The sequence below is a fragment of the Leuciscus leuciscus genome (assembly GCF_965113295.1).
Source record: "Leuciscus leuciscus genome assembly, chromosome: 5".
Classification (NCBI taxonomy): Eukaryota; Metazoa; Chordata; class Actinopteri; order Cypriniformes; family Leuciscidae; genus Leuciscus; species Leuciscus leuciscus.
Window position 1 is genome coordinate 36,261,016 of NC_138729.1, and position 18,114 is coordinate 36,279,129.

The window sequence follows — 18,114 nt, forward strand, 5'->3', positions numbered from 1 at the left end:
GAGTGCAGAGACGGCTCTGCGTGAGTGGTATTTACGACAGTAACGTTAAATACAAGCACTCCACAGCGACTCTAGGGGTCGCTGTTTGAGAAAAACGGAAACTGCATAGTGTGCCTTTAAACAGTATGTTTTTCTTATGGCTAGACATTCTCGAAGAACTATTTCAAATAAATGTATTTTATTTTAAAAGGCTATTTATTGATCCTACATTGTGAGTATTGAGGGCTACTCCATCAATAGTTACACCAGATCATGCCACTTTTGGTCTTGAACATGTTGGCTTGAATGAGCAGAACATTTTCTATGGAGCATGAAATTACTTTCCAAAATCAATGACATTGAACAATATGTTGTTAAGCTTCTTCTCATAGTGTGATCTGCCTCTCTCAGACCATCAATCCATCTATATTGGTGTTCCAGTCCCCCGCGGTTACCGTCGCAAACGCAGGCGGAGACGGTCGTCCATGTCGAGTCATGATGCAGATGTAGAACGAAGACTTCGGCACGACCATCACAGACAAGAACACTATCCTGGTGATGACAGAGACCGATACGATCTAGAGGCGGCAAACCTGGATCATCCAGAACACAGCCTGCCACCAGACATCAACAGAACCAGTGAGTCCTCGATCAGTTCTGAAACAGAGCTTGAAGTCCTTCACATTAGTGATTAAAGTGTGTCCTATATATTATATCATATGATGATACTTGTGTCTTGTGACTGAGCAGGATAAAAACAAGGAAACATTTCAGACCTTTCTACTTACTTTTTTATTGCCAATATGATGACCCAAAAGACTGGTGACCCCACAAAAACAGGTAGTAGAATGTAGAATCACAATGGATTTTATATCCAACAAGTGCAAAAGATGGGAAATGGTTAAATTCAAATGCCCTGTGAGGTAGTAGACTCAAGGAAATCTGAAAGAGAGAATGCAAATTCAAGAGGACTATATAGCGAGCAATACTGCCGTACATTTCTGTGTTTGTGTGTGTGAGTGAAATAGAGTTGTGCCTGGTTTATCGGATATACCCCACACCCTCACTCTCAATATCATGCTTTGCCGAGAGCAGGATAGTCTCGTCACTGCAAAACAGAAGACCATGAAAAACAATTATGGTGATGCATCTCTAAACATTCTAAACACACAAAGTTTGCAGTCAGCACAGAACAATGAAATAAGCAGACATTCAGAGGAAGCGCAACGTTCTTTCACTTCGTACTTTTATGCTAAATTAACATAATAATATACTTATGTGCAAAATGGGTAGTCAAAATAACATTAAAGGCACTTTTAAATATATTTCTATATAGCTTTAATTTATTTGTATTCAGTTAAAGTTTTAGTAATTTTAGCACTTATTTCAGTTAGTTGCCTATGCAACGTTTCTTTTGATAGTTTTAGTTAACAATAACAACACTGATGCAAACAAACAGCTAAAAAAGGACTACAACTACCACAAGGATATCATTTGACTTGCTTGTCGAATTCTTGCTTGTCAATTTCTTTTGCAGCATAAGTTGCTTGCGCTATTTGGTACCAACTTATGTTGTAAAATAAATCATTTTCGATGAATTAAGATAATTTATGACATGGGACAAAACATGAATGTTGAAACCATGCCAAATTACCCATCCTGCATGGGGTGCGTCTCCCAAAAGCATCGCTAGCCAACTATGTTCGCAAGTTCTGTTGTTATCAGCATAGATCAATGAGTCGGTGTTTCCCGAAACCATCGTTCCAACCACACAACTTTGCAATGCTGTTTGTGAATGTTCGTAGCTCTCGACATTGTTTTATCATTTTGACATCATTAACCAACGTGGTTGAACGACCAATTTACGACATTATGGTTTCGGGAAACAGTTGTGACTAGCTAGTTGATTTCTTCAATGATGCATCGTACTATGGTAGTTAACCAGCTAGTTACATCGTTGTAGCATATGGGAAACGCACCCCTGTTTGGCTTACAAATAAACATCATGACTAAGCAGCTTTATTACTGAAAATCTCCCATTTTTTAAACCTCTGACATGGGCTAAAAAGGCCATAACCTCCTTTGCTGATGACATGGAACTCAATAGCTGATTGAAATTGCACCCTTTACTCCACTAATAATTCATTAATTGCGGGAATTCATTCGGCATGACCCTCACAGTGCATTATGGGTATTTTCTAGCCGTTAAGTGCATAGATATATACAGTTGAGTATACATTATGGGATTGAATGAGTGCACTCGATAACGTCCACAATGGTTTCGGACACCATTACAAATGGCTGTCCCCTCAAATAACACCCTATTTATGGGTATAGGGGGCGATTTTGGACACAGCCAATGCTATTGATCTTTCCTGGCCTCACTTACAGCTGTGAGTAATTACACATTTGGCATTAAACTTCATTTCAGTCAACAGCTTCTTAGTAATCACTTGTTCATGTATCATATTGCTGAATTATGATAATTGAAGAGTCCATGACAGCAGGACAATTTGCATTCTTGCCTCTTGCCTTTTTAATAAAACTCCTGTTTCTCTGTCAGCTGTGTTCTACGTGTTTAGTCTAACAATCTTCACATATAATAGACTGGAAGTTGATAGTTTTAAAGACACTTATGCTCTTTCACATCTTGACATCTATGGGCTTCTGTTCTCCACGTGTCTCTTCTTGAGTCATATCTTTAGTCCTCATGAAGCCTCTGTGTGGATGAAACAGGCAGCAATGATCAAAACATAGTAAGAAATAAAGATGTACCTAACAGGTGTTAGAGCTGAGAAATGCTGAGCAAAGAAATGAAAACACAAAAAAGACCAGAAAGTCCTGGACTTTGCAACATGCTCCCTGGTATCACCTCAAACAAGCCCAGAAAAACAAGCACAGTGTGGATTCTCAGCTTCAATCACAGCTCACAGATTTAGTTCTCACCCAGAAAATTAATGACCAATGGCTTACACTGTGGTATTCCTCCAGGCACAGGCAATCATCACAACAATGTCTAAAACATACACAGTGGGGATCCTTGTTGTTTCTTCTTAACTTTTGAGCAAATACTTGCACTGTGTGTGCTGCTGCATTCCACTGCACTTTTTATTTTTGAAGGCTATCTCATTCTGATGTCTGACTGAGCGAGATCCAAGCAAAAAAGTTTTCAATCACTTTTTATCCTGTTCATTTCACAGTGTCCCCTGCAGCAGAACGACTGCGCTACATTTTGGGGGATGAGGAGGAGGCCATGCCCACACCCACTCTCTTCACTGAGATGGACACGCTGCAACACGAGGGGGACGAGCTGGAGTGGAAAGAGTCAGCAAGGTATAAAAACATAATCAAAAAGGCATCACAAATGGCATCAGTCTTGCACCAATTGATCAATTCTGTGGCTCAGTGGTTTCAAAACAGTTATGTATCCATAAAGACACCATGCACGGTAATTGTCATTTGATCATTATCATAAAAGTAAAACAATTCAAATATTTTCTTTAATTTAAATAAAGCTGAAATAAAATGTAAAAATTAGGTGAAAAACTAATGCAAAAACGGCAATATAATTATTTTAAAAAACGTGAAAAAATGCAAAAGAAAAAAAAATGACAAAGCACATTTTTTGTATGAAAATGAAAACAAAAATGTATATAAAAAAGCTCATTTTAAAATTCTAAAATAACTACTGATGTGATTACTTCTAGTGAATATACTGAGCTGTAAATGAAATATGTTTATTTTGTCAGAATGCACAGATATTTGTCATTTGTAACCATTATAAATGGTGCTTTTATATTTTTAAAACTAAACATTTTAATGTAATATGTTTGGATATAATGCAATATTTATTTTTGGACTATGGTCAATCAAGTTTGATTTATAGCCCTTTGTACTAAAAGGTTTTGGCACCTCTGCTCTAGTGAGACAGAAATTACACATTTCACCTTAAAACAAACAGCATCCTCATCAGAACCACATCAGAAACTTACATTTCCTTTTTTCTCTGCTTGACTTCAACTTTGTTTGTGACTGTGCATATCTGCAGGTGGGTTAAGTTTGAGGAAAAGGTTGAGGAGGGTGGGGAGAGATGGAGCAAACCCCACGTTTCCACGCTCTCCCTGCACAGCCTGTTTGAACTGCGGACATGCCTTCAGACAGGCACCGTGCTACTGGACCTGGAGGGATATTCACTCCCACAGATAGTTGGTGAGCAATGACACTCTTTATTCTGGGTGCTTTTCATCTGATGGGAGGCTACTGATGTACTCTGAACAATCTAATCCTTTGTACAACAGATATCGTCTTGCATACTGAAGTGTAATTCATAAAAGGGTTTCTTTTTCATTGTTTCTTTATTTATTTTGATGCATCATAATGTTTTTCTACAGTTTTTATGCATTTTGTTTTGCCAACAATGTACTTTTAAAGCAAACCACTTTAACTTTTGTCTCATGCAGATGACATCATCGAACGTCAGATAGAGGAAGGGTTGATCAGTCCTGATCTGAGAGATAAAATCAGCTTTGTTTTGTTGAGAAAGCACAGACATCAGACAAAGAAGCCAATCCATCGCTCCCTTGCGGATCTGGGCAAGTCTGGCTCTGGAGGCGCCAGTGAGTCTTCAATCTTTAAATGTTTTTGCATCTTAATGTAGAATGTAGCCTAATTGCTTAAGGGGATAGTTCACCCAAAAATGAAAATTGTGTCATCATTTACTCACCCTTAAGTTGTTCTAAACCTGTATGAGTTTCTGTTGAACACACAGAAGATATTTTGAAGAATGTTGGTAACCAGACAGTTGACAATAGTCATTGACTTTCATAGTAGGAAAAAACAAATGCTATGGAAGTCAATGGCTATCGTCTTTTGTGTTCAACAGAAGAAAGAAACTCATACAGGTTTGGAATTATGACAGAATTTTCATTTTTGGGTGAACTATCCCTTTAAAGGGGTCATATGACTGTTCTAAAAAGAACATGATTTTGTGTATTTGGTTAATGCAATGTGTTTACGTGGTTTTAGGTTAAAAAAAGTTACACAAACATAAGTTACACATTATTTTACACATACCGTACATTATTGTTGCTCCTCTATGCCCCCGCCTTTCTGGAACACGTCAATTTTTACAAAGCTCATCGTTCTGAAAAGCGCTGTGTTCTCTGATTGGCCAGCGATCCAGTCCATTGTGATTGGCCTGACGGAAATGTCACGCCCCTTACCATATTTGGAACATCAGCTCCCAAAGCAATAATGACAGGTGATAAATGTCGGTACTACCGTATCAATTCGAGCCCGAACCGCTACGGGGGTGAGAACACTATGTAAACATAAAACCATGTCTGCATTTGTGATCGTAGAAACAACAAACAAGCGATATACTGCTAAGAACTTGCGTTTATATAGTCAGTTGCTAATTCTTAAAATATGAAAACATACTTACAGACTTTGAGCTTTGTAACTCTACAGATCTTATACATGCACAAACAGCTATATAACACACTAAAGAAAAAGGAAAAAAAGAAATTGCATCATATGACCCCTTTAATGGTCTTAAAATGACAGTTAATCCCAAAATGATCATTATCTACTCATACTTATATTGTGTAAACTCTTGCAAAAAATAGCATTCAGGCCACTATCTTCCATAATGAGAGAAAAGCGGATGTAAAGCTCTGAAAAGGACAAAAATAAAGGAAGCACTAAAACACAAAACTTGCCACTGGTCACCATCCACTTTCGTTGTTTAGACCAGCCCATTGTTAAATTCAACCTGAGCATAAATAAGATCACATGGGCTTCAAGTGACATGAGGGTGAGTAAGTTATGGCAGACTTTTTGGTGAACAATCCCAATTCCATTTTAATTCTTTCAGAGGGTTCTTTCATTGCTCTTTTTACACAGTTCATTAACATCAGCCTATTAGAAAAACATTGTCTGCTTAATAGGTAATTTAAAAAAAAAGAAATGTTGTTTGTCTCTCATAGCTCGGAGCCCAGCCCGAACACCTGCCACTGGAGCAAATTTTAATCGCTCTACAGAAGATCTGCGTAGCAAGCAAGCAAACTATGGCCGACTACGTGAGTCTTTGCACCTCTTTTAATCCTTTTTTTATCATTATTGTATATTCTGGTAATACCACAGCTGGTTGAAGGAAGAAAATAAAGCTAGATTTAATTTCAGCAGTCCTTTATTTACAGTTTACTTAACACAGCACTCAGGATTCTCTGGATAAAAAACATGGATGGAACAACCAACTTTACACTACCAAACTACCGAACAAAGACTGACAGAAAGCAAGCTCATTTTATACAATACCAAACCAGTCAAAACAATGATTAACAGGTGTTCAACTAAATCAGTTACCTAAGCAACAAACAGCAAACAAACAGGTGGGAAAACTGGAACCAGGGAAACATGCGCAAAACACAGGAAAACAGCACATAACCCTGTAACATAAGTGTTTATAAGGAAACACTTTACAATAAGGTCCCATTAGTTAACATTAGTTACAGTTTTTTTCGATTGCTAAACGTCAGTGGGCACAACTGGAGTCACATGTGCAAAACTCTAACTACAGTCTGCACAGCAGCAGTTCATGTGGACCAAACTCTAGTTCGTTTTTCATTGCTTGAACACAGTTTTCAAAACTCTACACACTTATCCCATGACTTTAACCACAACCTGCACAACACTGTGGATTTACAGCACTTTGTTCAAATGCTAACACACTGCTGTCAAAACTGTGAACCACATATTCAAAACAGAATAGATTTCAGCCTTGTGCCTTTCAAACACTGCTGATTGTGGCCTGATGCTATAGAGAGAGGCAGGATTAGCCCCTCAATTATTTGTTCGAATTACAGTATGTGTACTTTTAGTTTCTACCTTTTTTCTCATTACTGTAATTCCGTAAATTACAACAGACTATTGAAGCAAACTGCTAATTTTCATTTACCTTAAAGAATTGTTATGTTCTAAAAATTGAAATGTGAAAGAATGTCACTCTTTTCTGTGAAGAAAATATTACTTTGTATGAAGTCACTGAAATTGTTCAAACTGTAAAGATGAAAAGTTTGTATTTTCTGTATTGGTGTTTGATGCTAGTGTTTTTCCTCTCAGTGTGTTCTCAGTGACAGTGTGTGTTATCTCAGTGAGGGTTGTGTATAGTGTTTGGCTGCACTGAGCCTGTTTTGAGCCATGTGGTAAGAGTTGTGTTGCTTGGAATGAGTTTTGCAGGTGATGTGAACTGTTTAGCTCAGGTGACTGTTGGTAGTGCAGACTGTAGTTAGAGTTTTGCACATGTAGCTCCAGTTGTGCCCACTGTCGTTTAGCAATCGAAAAAAACTGTAATATGCATTAACTAACAATGAGTAATACATTGTTACGGTATTTATTCATCTTTTTTAACGTTAGTTAATAAAAAATAGGACTGTTCATTGTTAGTTCATTTAGGACCTCAGGTCCATTAAATAATATTAACAGATACAGCTTTTGATTTTAATAATGTATTAGTAAATGCTGAAATGAACATGAACTAAGATGACTATTTTTCATTGTTAGTTCATGAACTGAACTGAACTGAACTGTATTCATCTAGAAAGTGTCTGTGATCTTTGGGTTTGGTTAAAAGCCATTAAAGAGTTAATTCTGCCTTGGATAATGTGGTTGATTAACGTTTTGTGTTTTTAATTTGCATTTTTATAGACAGGTTTTTCATTAGAGCTGTCCAGAAAGAGTAGATTTTTAATTAGATAGTGAGTGATGCTAGATTAGTTGTTAAATAGCTAGTCAGCTTTATATCATGTTGGAGTAAGACTTAAATATGTATCATTTTGATGAAATATTTGTAATTGCATTTCTGTGTATATTTGTACCTGTGTCCGCAGGCCACGCTCAAAGCAGGAGCATGAATGACATTGCAGACTCACCAAGCACAGACCAGGTGAGTCACATGTTATCACAATGTGTCTTTATCTGTAATAGAAAGCCACAATTTGACAAGGCACAAAAGCGATTATATTGTTCACAATCTTCACAGATATTTTGTATTTGCTTTGATACTATTTTTAGCTGCCGTGTCCAGTTTTCCACACTGACTTAACTGACAAATTCAGAAAGATTCTAGAAATCAATGCCTTTTCTGCTTTCTTTATCATCAACATATTGGAAATTGATGAATAATTTAAATCAACACAATTTATATATTTTTTCTTACTATAAAAAGGTATATTCTTATAGTTGAATGTGATTTCACCATGTTTTGAGGTCACAGAAAGTTAGTTCTGTAGTCCTTCAGATTCATCACAAAAATGAGAAATTGCCATTATAAACTTTCCATTCCATATTTTGATGGAGACATTTTATAAATTGATGTAGGCCTATTTGATAGTTTATTTTGTTGAAACTGTGCTTGTACTAAAAAGTAAACTTGTAAGCAGCATGTATGATAGAGGTTAGTGTGTGTGTGTGTGTGTGTGTGTGTGTGTGTGTGTGTGTGTGTGTGTGTGTGTGTGTGTGTGTGTGTGTGTGTGTGTGTGTGTGTGTGTGTGTGTGTGTGTGTGTGTGTGTGTGTGTGTGTGTGTGTGTGTGTGTGTGTGTGTGTCTGTGCGTGTGCGTGTGCGTGTGCGTGGTTCTGCCGATCTGATGAGATGTGCATTGCCGTGGCCTGGTGTCTAGGTCAGTATTGATCTGCCATTGGTAAAACGTGCCATCTGACCGTGTGGTCCTCGTGCTAAGCTCTCACATGCAGAGAGATACCCGGGAGCTGCGGTCTGTTCCCTTTGGAAAAATAGTGTCACTGTTTCCATCTTTTTTTCATGTGCACACAATGTACAAGGCTATAGCCACCAGTTACAACAGTTATTTATTACTGTCCTGCTTTGTTTATGAAGATATATTGTAACAGGAATGTGTTAATTATGTTAGTCTTGTCTGAACAAAAAAGTTCCCATTAGCTGGACTAAAACAATAATAACAACATGATTTTGACCCTAAGACTATATACAGTTTGAAATTATTCAACCCCCATTGAAAATCAGGTTTATTGGCAAAATGTACAGACTTTCTGCTGTTTTTTATAATGAACATATCAAACAAAAGTAATTGAAATAGCTGGTTTCCCCAAATTCAACTGAAAAAGCAACTTTTAATGACTTCTGCAGTCCCAAAATTATTCAACCTCTTCATGACAATGTAACGAGTTAGCTCAAATGGGAAATATTAACAGTAACTCATAACTTTTTTATGATTCATTATTAATATTTGGGTCAGTTAATTGGATTAACTTGATGTAGCTAAATTAATATTACAATCAATTAATCAGTTCTTCCAACAAACTCTTTTGATTATTCATTTATTCTAAGAAAAGCGTATCTTTCATGGCCACCGAAAAATTATTATTTCTTAGCATGTACAGCGCTTAGAGCATGTAACAAGATCAAGATCGTAAAATAGACTTTGTTGCAAGCAGAGAATCAGAACCAAATACATATTGTGCACAAGTTTTATTAACTAAATCACAAACATAACTAAACTAAACTAAACAAACATACATACATGCATGCATAGGTAAAATGGTGAGTGATATGGAATCGGAAGCAGGAAATGGAACTATGGAAAAGATCCATTTAACTATGAAAAGAACCATCAGCTTATCATTTTCAGAGCACCTCATAAAATTGAAGTTGTTGAAGTTGCAATCGTTTTCTTCTCCGCTGGATGAAGACGATATGATGAACTTGCATGGTTAGTTCGACTCTTTTCTCATGGCTGGAGTGCAGATCGTGGCCTGTTGGCCCTGGGCCGGAGAGGATGCGCAGAGCAAATGGTGGGAGTTGCGATGAACTTCTTCTGCATTGAATGAAGACGATGAACTCCTGAGGTTGTCCTTGATTCTGTTGTGGTTGAGAGAGAGTCCTCTCTCTCCTGGATGAGCACATGGCTTGTTGTGAGTCAAGGCCTGCTGCCCTGGGGCCTGAGGCCACGCTGGACAGTACGGCACCCTGAACGTACCGAGAAGGCCAAGAGTTGATCGTTGCCCATTCAGTGATGGTAAGGTTGCAGTTTTCTTCTGAGATGGATTGAAGAAAAGACAGTCTGACTCCTTTGGGAGAGTGAAAGCATAGCAGGCGGTGGTCACAGCCTGCCAAGGCCATCTTGCTTTCCACTTTGCAGGTTTCCAGTGCCAGAGAATAAGAAATGTTTATTGAGAACTCTCTGCTGCTATCCAAAGAAGTTAGATATTTCGGTTTTTTGAATATAGGCCTCAACACCTTGAGCTTTGTCTGCCAGATAACCTAGCCTTTCTAAACTCTTTCTATTCATATGAATCCCTCATGTACAATGTGCAGCTGAGATATAATCCTTCCACGTGAATGGCGTAACACCGGGGACGGATGTTTGGTTTACAATTTGTTCAAAGGAAGACAGGAGAAAAGCAGTAAGGCTAATCTAAATCCAGACTGCACTTTACTCAAGGGCTTCAGACGGAATTGTGCTGTCTTCGAAGTGATAAAGCCTGAAGACTTTTTTTTGTTTTCAGGGAGTTTAGAATAGTACAAGTGAGTGTGTGTGTTTCACATAGAGTGAACAACAATAAATCAACTGTGTAAATGTGCAGTTCCAGATTTTTGGCACAGATAATTTCTGATAAAAGAGCAGTAATATAATATACCAAATATATAACAATAATAAATTATATATCCTCACAAGTCAGTTTTTTTTAATGAATAAAAATGTAAATGAATGTCCCAGTTACACTTAATGTTGTCACATTTTCCTGGTTAAATAAACATTACATAAAAAAAGAGAAAACAAATACAATTCTATTTTGTGTTCATTAGGCCTAAGTATACTATGCAATTAATGTTCTTTTTATGAAAACCAAGTACAAATCTCATCAAGTGTTTAAGCATTTTTACATTTATTCCAAAATAATAACTAAAGGCAGTAACCATTTAAACAATATGTTGTTATTTGTGAACTGATTGTAACGAGGTTCAATAGTTATGGGAAGAAGGAGGCGGGAACCGGCGAACATTCAATATATTTTAATGACAAAAATAAACCAAATACAAAATGAAAGTAAAAGCCAGCAGCCCCTCACGGACGACTGCTGGCCACACAAAACAGAAACAAAACACAACATAAAATCAGGCCTGTCCTCTCTCCCTCTTCACTGTCGTCGCTCCTCCTTTATGCTTCCGCTCCTCCGTGAGAGATTCGAGACCGGTGCGTCTCGCAGGTGTCGCTCATCAGAGTAATCACGCCACCGGCCTCATGCCGCTCTCTCACGGCCCTCGGCCTCGTCCTGCTCGCCACACTGATGTTCAGCTGTTCTTTTTAATAGTCAACATATTTTCATCAGTCATCAAGCTCGGTAAACACTGGTCACAAGACACGAAGATTAAGCTGTTTGCTCACAAAAAAAAAAGTTGTTTACTTTTTCTTTAATTAGTCTTCCTATTAACGCCATCCTTTGGTTCATTCAGACCGGTCCCGCAACGCACACTAAAACAAGTGGCGAGATTTAGGCCTATCGTCAGGAACCAATCATATCCAATCTTAACCAATCATAGCATGACGGAGGCATAGCATTTTTTATAGGAAGAAAAGTCAGTGTTGTTCCACTCAATGTTAATGATTTCAAACAATTCATGAGTAGTTGTAAAAGGTCTTCCAGTTCGTTTGAGTTTAATATGAGACCAAATATTCACTATAGGGCTCAAATCTGGACTCTGACCAGGCCAAAACATAGCCTGATGGACTTGTTCGCAAGCCACTTCTTGGTTGTCTTTGCAATTTGGGCAGGATCATTGTTTGTTGAAAAATAACATCTGATCATTCCTCTTTAGATAACAACTTTTAATTTGTGGGAAGCAAGCCATTCTCCAATATTCTCCTGCACTCCAAAGCATTAAATGACTTTTCACAGTGAAGTAGCTCAGCACTACCAGCCGCTAAAAAGGCTCCCCACACAATAACACCTCTTCCTCCATGCTTCACTGTGGTGGAGGTGCAATTATTATTTTAATTTTTATCAACAGATTTTCAAAGACACCGTTCTGGAGCATCACCATGCAACTCATGTTCCATTGTGATTTACCACTCCACACACAAATTCCCATATTCTCCCAAAACCTTCATTCTGTCTTTGATGTTTTTTTTCTGAGAATCAATGGCTTTTTAAGTAATGTATTTGCTTAAATGTAGCTAATTTCCAGACCAATAATTTGTGGTTAAGACAAATAAAAGCTTAGTGTTTAGCCATTTTGGGCTGGCCCTTTTTTTTGCCCAGATTAAAACTTATTTGCTATGAGAGGAAAAAAATACTATGTAAGGTTATGTAAATGTGACAGAACTTATGGGTTAAATGACAACTTGATGGAATAGAAAAGTTAAATGACAACATAATGGTTCTTTGATATAACAGAAGGGTTAAATAGCAAAGTAAAGGTTCTGTGATGGAAAATAAGGGTTCAGTGATATCATACAGGTCCTGTGATGGAATATAAGGGTTAGTGACAACATGAGGGTTCTGTGATGGAATAGAAGGGTTAATGACAACATGAGGTTCCTGTGATGGAATAGAAGGGTTAATGACAACATGTGGGTCCTGTGATGGAATAGAATAGTTAAATGACAACCTGAGGGTCCTGTGATGGAATAGAAGGGTTAATGACAACATGAGGGTCCTGTGGCTGTGATGGAATAGAATAGTTAAATGACAACATGAGTGTCCTGTGATGGAACAGAAGAGTTAAATCAGGGGTTCTTAACTCTGGCCCTTGAAGTCCACTTTCCTGCAGAGTTTAGCTCCAACCTTGATCGAACCTGCCTGTAACTTTCTAGTAATCCAGGGGACCTTGATTGGCTTGTTCAGGTGTTTGATTAGGGTTGGAGCAGAACTTTGCAGGAAAGTGGACCTCGAGGGCCAGAGTTGAGAGCCCCTGAGTTAAATGACAACAAGGGTCCTGTGATGGAACAGAAGGGTTAAAGGACAGCACATGGGTCCTTTTGTACTTACTCCTTTTATGTTCTTTTTTCTTTACTCACTTTGATTTCAGCTGAAGAACAAGTTCATGAAAAAAATCCCCAGAGATGCAGAGGCATCCAATGTTCTGGTGGGAGAAGTGGACTTCTTAGATAAACCCTTTGTTGCCTTCGTTCGGCTGTCTCAGGCCACTACTCTTGGGGGTCTGACGGAAGTCCCAGTGCCCACCAGGTAACAGTTTTGCACATTAAAAACTCACATTTTGTCTATAAAAAGATAATGGAAAATGTTTAATGAACTAAAGCTTTGAACATATATCTCTTAATGTACAGATTCTTGTTTGTGCTACTTGGGCCTCCTGGTAAAGGCAAATCTTACAATGAGATTGGACGGGCCATTGCAACTCTCATGGTGGATGATGTAAGTTTGATTGATTTGTTATGCAGTTAATATTTTTCTTTACTTATCTTTAATGTTCAATTCTTCCAGATAAACTTGGATAAAAAGATAAACTCATACATTGCCCTTTAAAGTGATCCAAATATTTATTTCCTCTGTTTTATCCACAGCTCTTCAGTGATGTAGCATATAAAGCCAGGGACCGGGAGGATCTGATTGCTGGAATTGATGAGTTCCTGGACGAGGTGATTGTACTTCCACCTGGAGAATGGGACCCCAAAATTCGCATAGAACCCCCCAAAAAAATTCCCTCAGCAGACAAAAGGTAAAGCTCATTCTTCTTCTGTATCTTTGTTCGGCCCATATGCTTCACATCTTTACATTCCTCTTTGTTTCTCTGAAAAGGAAGTCTGTGTTTAATCTCAATGAGCTGGGTCAGATGAACGGGACAGCAGGCGGCGGTGGGGCTGCTGGCGAGGATGAGGAAATGCCTGTTCCACATGAACTTGGCGAAGAATTGGCCTTTACGGGGAGGTGGGTGTGTGAATACACTGACTGACATAATTAGGCACCATCTATCCATCCATCCATTTTAATTCTGCCTTATATTTGCCACCTCAATTCAAATTCAGCTTAAATTCAGGAATTTAATTGAAATTTAAATGACAACCACAATTTAGTTCTGAATTGCGCACAGCCCTACCAACTGAGTGTACGGCACATTTACATTTGCCTGTTGATCTTAAAGACCCAAAGTTCTTTTACTCCGACCTTGCAGAGTCTCTAAAACACTTCGGCTAAAAGACTTGGGTATAGCTTTTGGGTATAGCTTGAGTTTCAAAGTGTTCTTTTATCTGTCTCTACAAATAATTGAACGATACTTCAGAGCTCCAAGGTTAAGAGAGTTTGTATCTTGATCAATATGTCGAAAAGGGAAAATGTAATGTGCTTTTTGGCACTTGGGCTAGAGAGGGTATGTGAGGACTTAGAGATAGAAAATTGGTGCCATTACTCAGTGCTAATATTCAAGATAGATCTTGCCTCTGTCTGTCTAATACAAGCTAAAGAGGACAAGTCACTGATGAATAATGGATTAAACATCTATGTTTACGGGGCAGGTTCTGTGGTGGCCTTTTCCTTGACATCAAGAGGAAGATCCCCTGGTACCCGAGCGACTTTTATGAAGGCATCCACATTCAGTCCATCTCTGCGGTGCTCTTCATCTACCTGGGCTGCATAACCAATGCAATCACCTTTGGGGGGCTTCTAGGGGATGCCACAGACAATTACCAGGTACACTTCACTGTTTTCTACTCGACACTGAACATGACAGTTTGCTTAAAGTTGCATGTCATCATCTTTTATGGAGCATTTAACAAGGACGCTTGTGACATAGCTTCATCTGTAGCCCTTTTCTTTTTTGTCCCTCTCTTTCTCACCTTGTTTCCTTGTCTCTGTCTCCCTGTTTAACTGTCTGTCAGGGTGTGATGGAGAGTTTTTTGGGCACCGCTCTTGCTGGAACGGTTTTCTGCTTGTTTAGCGGTCAACCTCTCATTATTCTCAGCTCAACAGGCCCCATCCTCATCTTTGAGAAACTGCTTTATGAATTCAGCAAGTGAGAGAGCCATTCGCACCAATCCATCATAATTTCACAGTCTATTATTGAGGACAAAAAAGTACAGCCTTGATTGCTCACTTTCATCATGTGAAAGACCCTCATAAATCTTCTCTCTTAGTCTTCACTGATGCAAATATTGCTCTCTTGTGTTCACTGCCCTAGTATTTACCTCTCTTTGTTTTTTCTTTAAACTTTCTTTTCCTCAGGAATAATGGGATTGATTACATGGAGCTTAGGCTGTGGATCGGAATGCACTCCTGCGTGCAGTGTTTGCTCCTGGTCGTCACGGATGCCAGTTACATCATAAAGTACATGACGCGCTTCACGGAGGAAGGCTTCTCTAGCCTCATCTCCTTCATCTTCATCTCTGATGCCATCAAGAAGATGGTGGGATCCTTTAAATACTATCCCATCAACACTGACTTCAAACCAGACTACGTTACGGCCTACAAGTGCGAGTGTGTGGCGCCAGATCCGAGTAAGTCCATTCTTGGCGTAGAGCACATCAGTTCTGAAATGGAGAACTAATTGTGGAATAAATTGGATGTAGAGCAAATTTACCTTAATTTAGTGTGTCAAGATTTACACTTGAAGAACAAATGGTAACAATTTACAATACGGTGCAATTAGTTAACATTAGTTAAAGGGTTCATTCACCCAGAAATGAAACTTCTATCAGTAATTACTTGCCCTCATGTTGTTCCAACTCCGTAAGACTTTCGTTCATCTTCGGAACACAACTATATTTTTGATGAAATCTGAGAGCTGGCTCACTCCTTCATAGGCTGTAAGGTAACTGATATCTGCCAGCCCAGAAAAGTTAGTAAAGACATGGTTAAAATAGTCCAAGTGACTACAGTGGCTCAACCTTAAGTTTATCAAGTGACGAGAATACTTTTTGTGCGCCAAAAAAACGACTTTATTCAACTATTCATTTTCTTCTATGTGTGCCTCTGAGTGAGTGCACGTAGTGTAACAGCGCAGCGCTTCTGGGTTGTACGTCAGAACGTAGGCTCACTATTCGTAGGCCAGCATCACACGCATCACACACATGACCAGCGTTGGCCAATAGTGAGCCTACGTTCTGACGTACAACCCAGAAGCGCTGCGCTGTTACACTATGTCAACAGATTAGGAGAATGACATGGAAGAGAAGAGATGGTTGAATAAAGTCTTTTTTTTTTTTTTGCACAAAAAGTATTCTCGTCACCTAATAAACTTACTTGATAAAAAGGTTGAGCCACTGTAGTCACTTGGACTATTTTAACGATGTCTTTACTAACTTTTCTGGGCTGGCAGATATCAATTACCTTGCAGCTATGATTCAGCTCTCAGATTTCATAAAAAATATCTTAATTTGTGTTCCGAAGATGAACGAAAGTCTTACAGGGTTGGAACAACATGAGGGTGAGTAATTACTGACAGAATATTCATTTTTGGGTGAACTAACCCTTTAAGGCATTATGAATCATGAACTAATTAAAAAAATATACTATTGTTCATTGTAAACTTATATTTGTTCAAAATACTTTAACTTGTTAATTATTTTAACAATTTAATTTTGTTAGGTTTTATTTGTTTTAACTGTATCAAAAACCTGTAAAATTGGTTTAGTTAAAAGTTTTTATTTGATTTTTTAAGTATTTTAAAGCTGCTAAAGTTAAAGGTATAGCGGAGGATGTTTTACTTCCTGGTGGGTAACCTATACTATTGGTCCTCCTAATTGTCAATCATTCTGGTGAATCAATCAAACTTTTCAAAAAGTGGAGAGGGCGGGTCTTATCTAAAATTTGGAAAGATCCTCCGCTATACCTTTAATGTGCTAACTGGTATAATTTAAGAATGCTTAACCATGTTTAAAATCGACATAAAATGAAAATTAATGTAAATTAAAATTAAAATCTATTTTCGAAATGCATGTTATTGATCATATTGCAAATGTTTCATCCATGGGTTTCATAAAAACAAAAACAAACAAAAAACCGTCCTCGTAATTTTTTTAAATCAAAATATAACTCGGTCTGAAAATTCAGCTTTGCCATCACATGAATAACTAGAAATTACATTTTAAAATAATATATAAAATAGAAAACCATTATTCAAAAGTGTTTTAATATTTCACAATATTGCTGTTTTACTGTATTTTTGATCAAGATCAAATAATGATTGGTGAGCAATGAGCATAAAGATACCTCTTTCAAAAACATTAAAAAAAATCTTACTGACCCCAAACTTTTGAACGGTATAGTGTATGTACTGTGAACATTATTAAAATGCTGTAGAGGTATGATTGATTCAATGTTATTTCATTATAGTTTAAACATTAGCTTATGGTAACGAATCAAACCTTATTGTAAAGTGTTACTGAATACATTTCACTTTGGAGTCACTGCACTGTCAATATTATGCATACATTCACATGTCAAATATTAATTTCTTGATTAAACAAAGTTCCATTGGGTGTTTAAAGAGAACTGGCTGAGTGCATGTGATTATTGTAACTTATTTGTGTTATGTTTGTTTTTGCTGCAAACCCCAAACGTGACTGCTGATTGATGTGAGTACTTTTCAATATGCATGAGTTTCACCTGGACAGTTTGTACTTAGTCTAATGGCCTGCAGTAGTGAATGAAAACTAGCAGTGAGGTTTTTTGAAAGTAGTTCAGGCGTGCTGGATTGTTTCAAAAACCAAATGAAAATTTTTGTTGGGCTACACCTGCAGTCATTTACATTTGCCAAAGCTGGCTTTGATCCTAGATAAATCCTTCTAACAAAGTGTTTTTCAGATTTCCATTCGTTCTGCTCATTTTCCTCTCTGATTCTCCCTTTCTCTGTTTGTTCAGTGGCACCAATGATCTTCGATGTTGTAGTCCCAGTGCCAGATAATTCCTCTGCTCTCTTTGGTGTAAGTGCCTATTGTCTTCACCTCACTCACATCTGTGTTAACATTTGTGTTCGCATGACCTCGAATTAGATTATAGCCTTTGAATCCACTGTATTTGCACTAACTATCACTGATTTTCTAGCCCACAATGATATTTTGTGTTTTTGTATTATGTCATGATGAGTGAATCCAATTAGTTTAATTAAAATGCATCCTTAGTTACTGATCTTGCCTGCTGTA

At 37.9% G+C, this 18,114-nt stretch overlaps 1 protein-coding gene across 1 annotated transcript in view; it reads left to right on the plus strand.

The window, feature by feature from the left end:
* slc4a5a (solute carrier family 4 member 5a) overlaps nt 1-18,114 on the plus strand; it is a 35,260-nt gene that overhangs the window by 7,783 nt on the left and 9,363 nt on the right. Inside the window, exons 5-18 of the mRNA XM_082169787.1 lie at nt 391-618; nt 3,180-3,312; nt 4,028-4,188; nt 4,440-4,595; nt 5,967-6,059; nt 7,869-7,924; nt 13,047-13,204; nt 13,306-13,393; nt 13,543-13,697; nt 13,778-13,906; nt 14,491-14,665; nt 14,854-14,987; nt 15,197-15,468; nt 17,861-17,895. Coding sequence (XP_082025913.1) covers nt 391-618; nt 3,180-3,312; nt 4,028-4,188; nt 4,440-4,595; nt 5,967-6,059; nt 7,869-7,924; nt 13,047-13,204; nt 13,306-13,393; nt 13,543-13,697; nt 13,778-13,906; nt 14,491-14,665; nt 14,854-14,987; nt 15,197-15,468; nt 17,861-17,895 — 1,973 coding nt within the window. The remainder of the gene's footprint in view (nt 1-390; nt 619-3,179; nt 3,313-4,027; nt 4,189-4,439; nt 4,596-5,966; nt 6,060-7,868; nt 7,925-13,046; nt 13,205-13,305; nt 13,394-13,542; nt 13,698-13,777; nt 13,907-14,490; nt 14,666-14,853; nt 14,988-15,196; nt 15,469-17,860; nt 17,896-18,114) is intronic.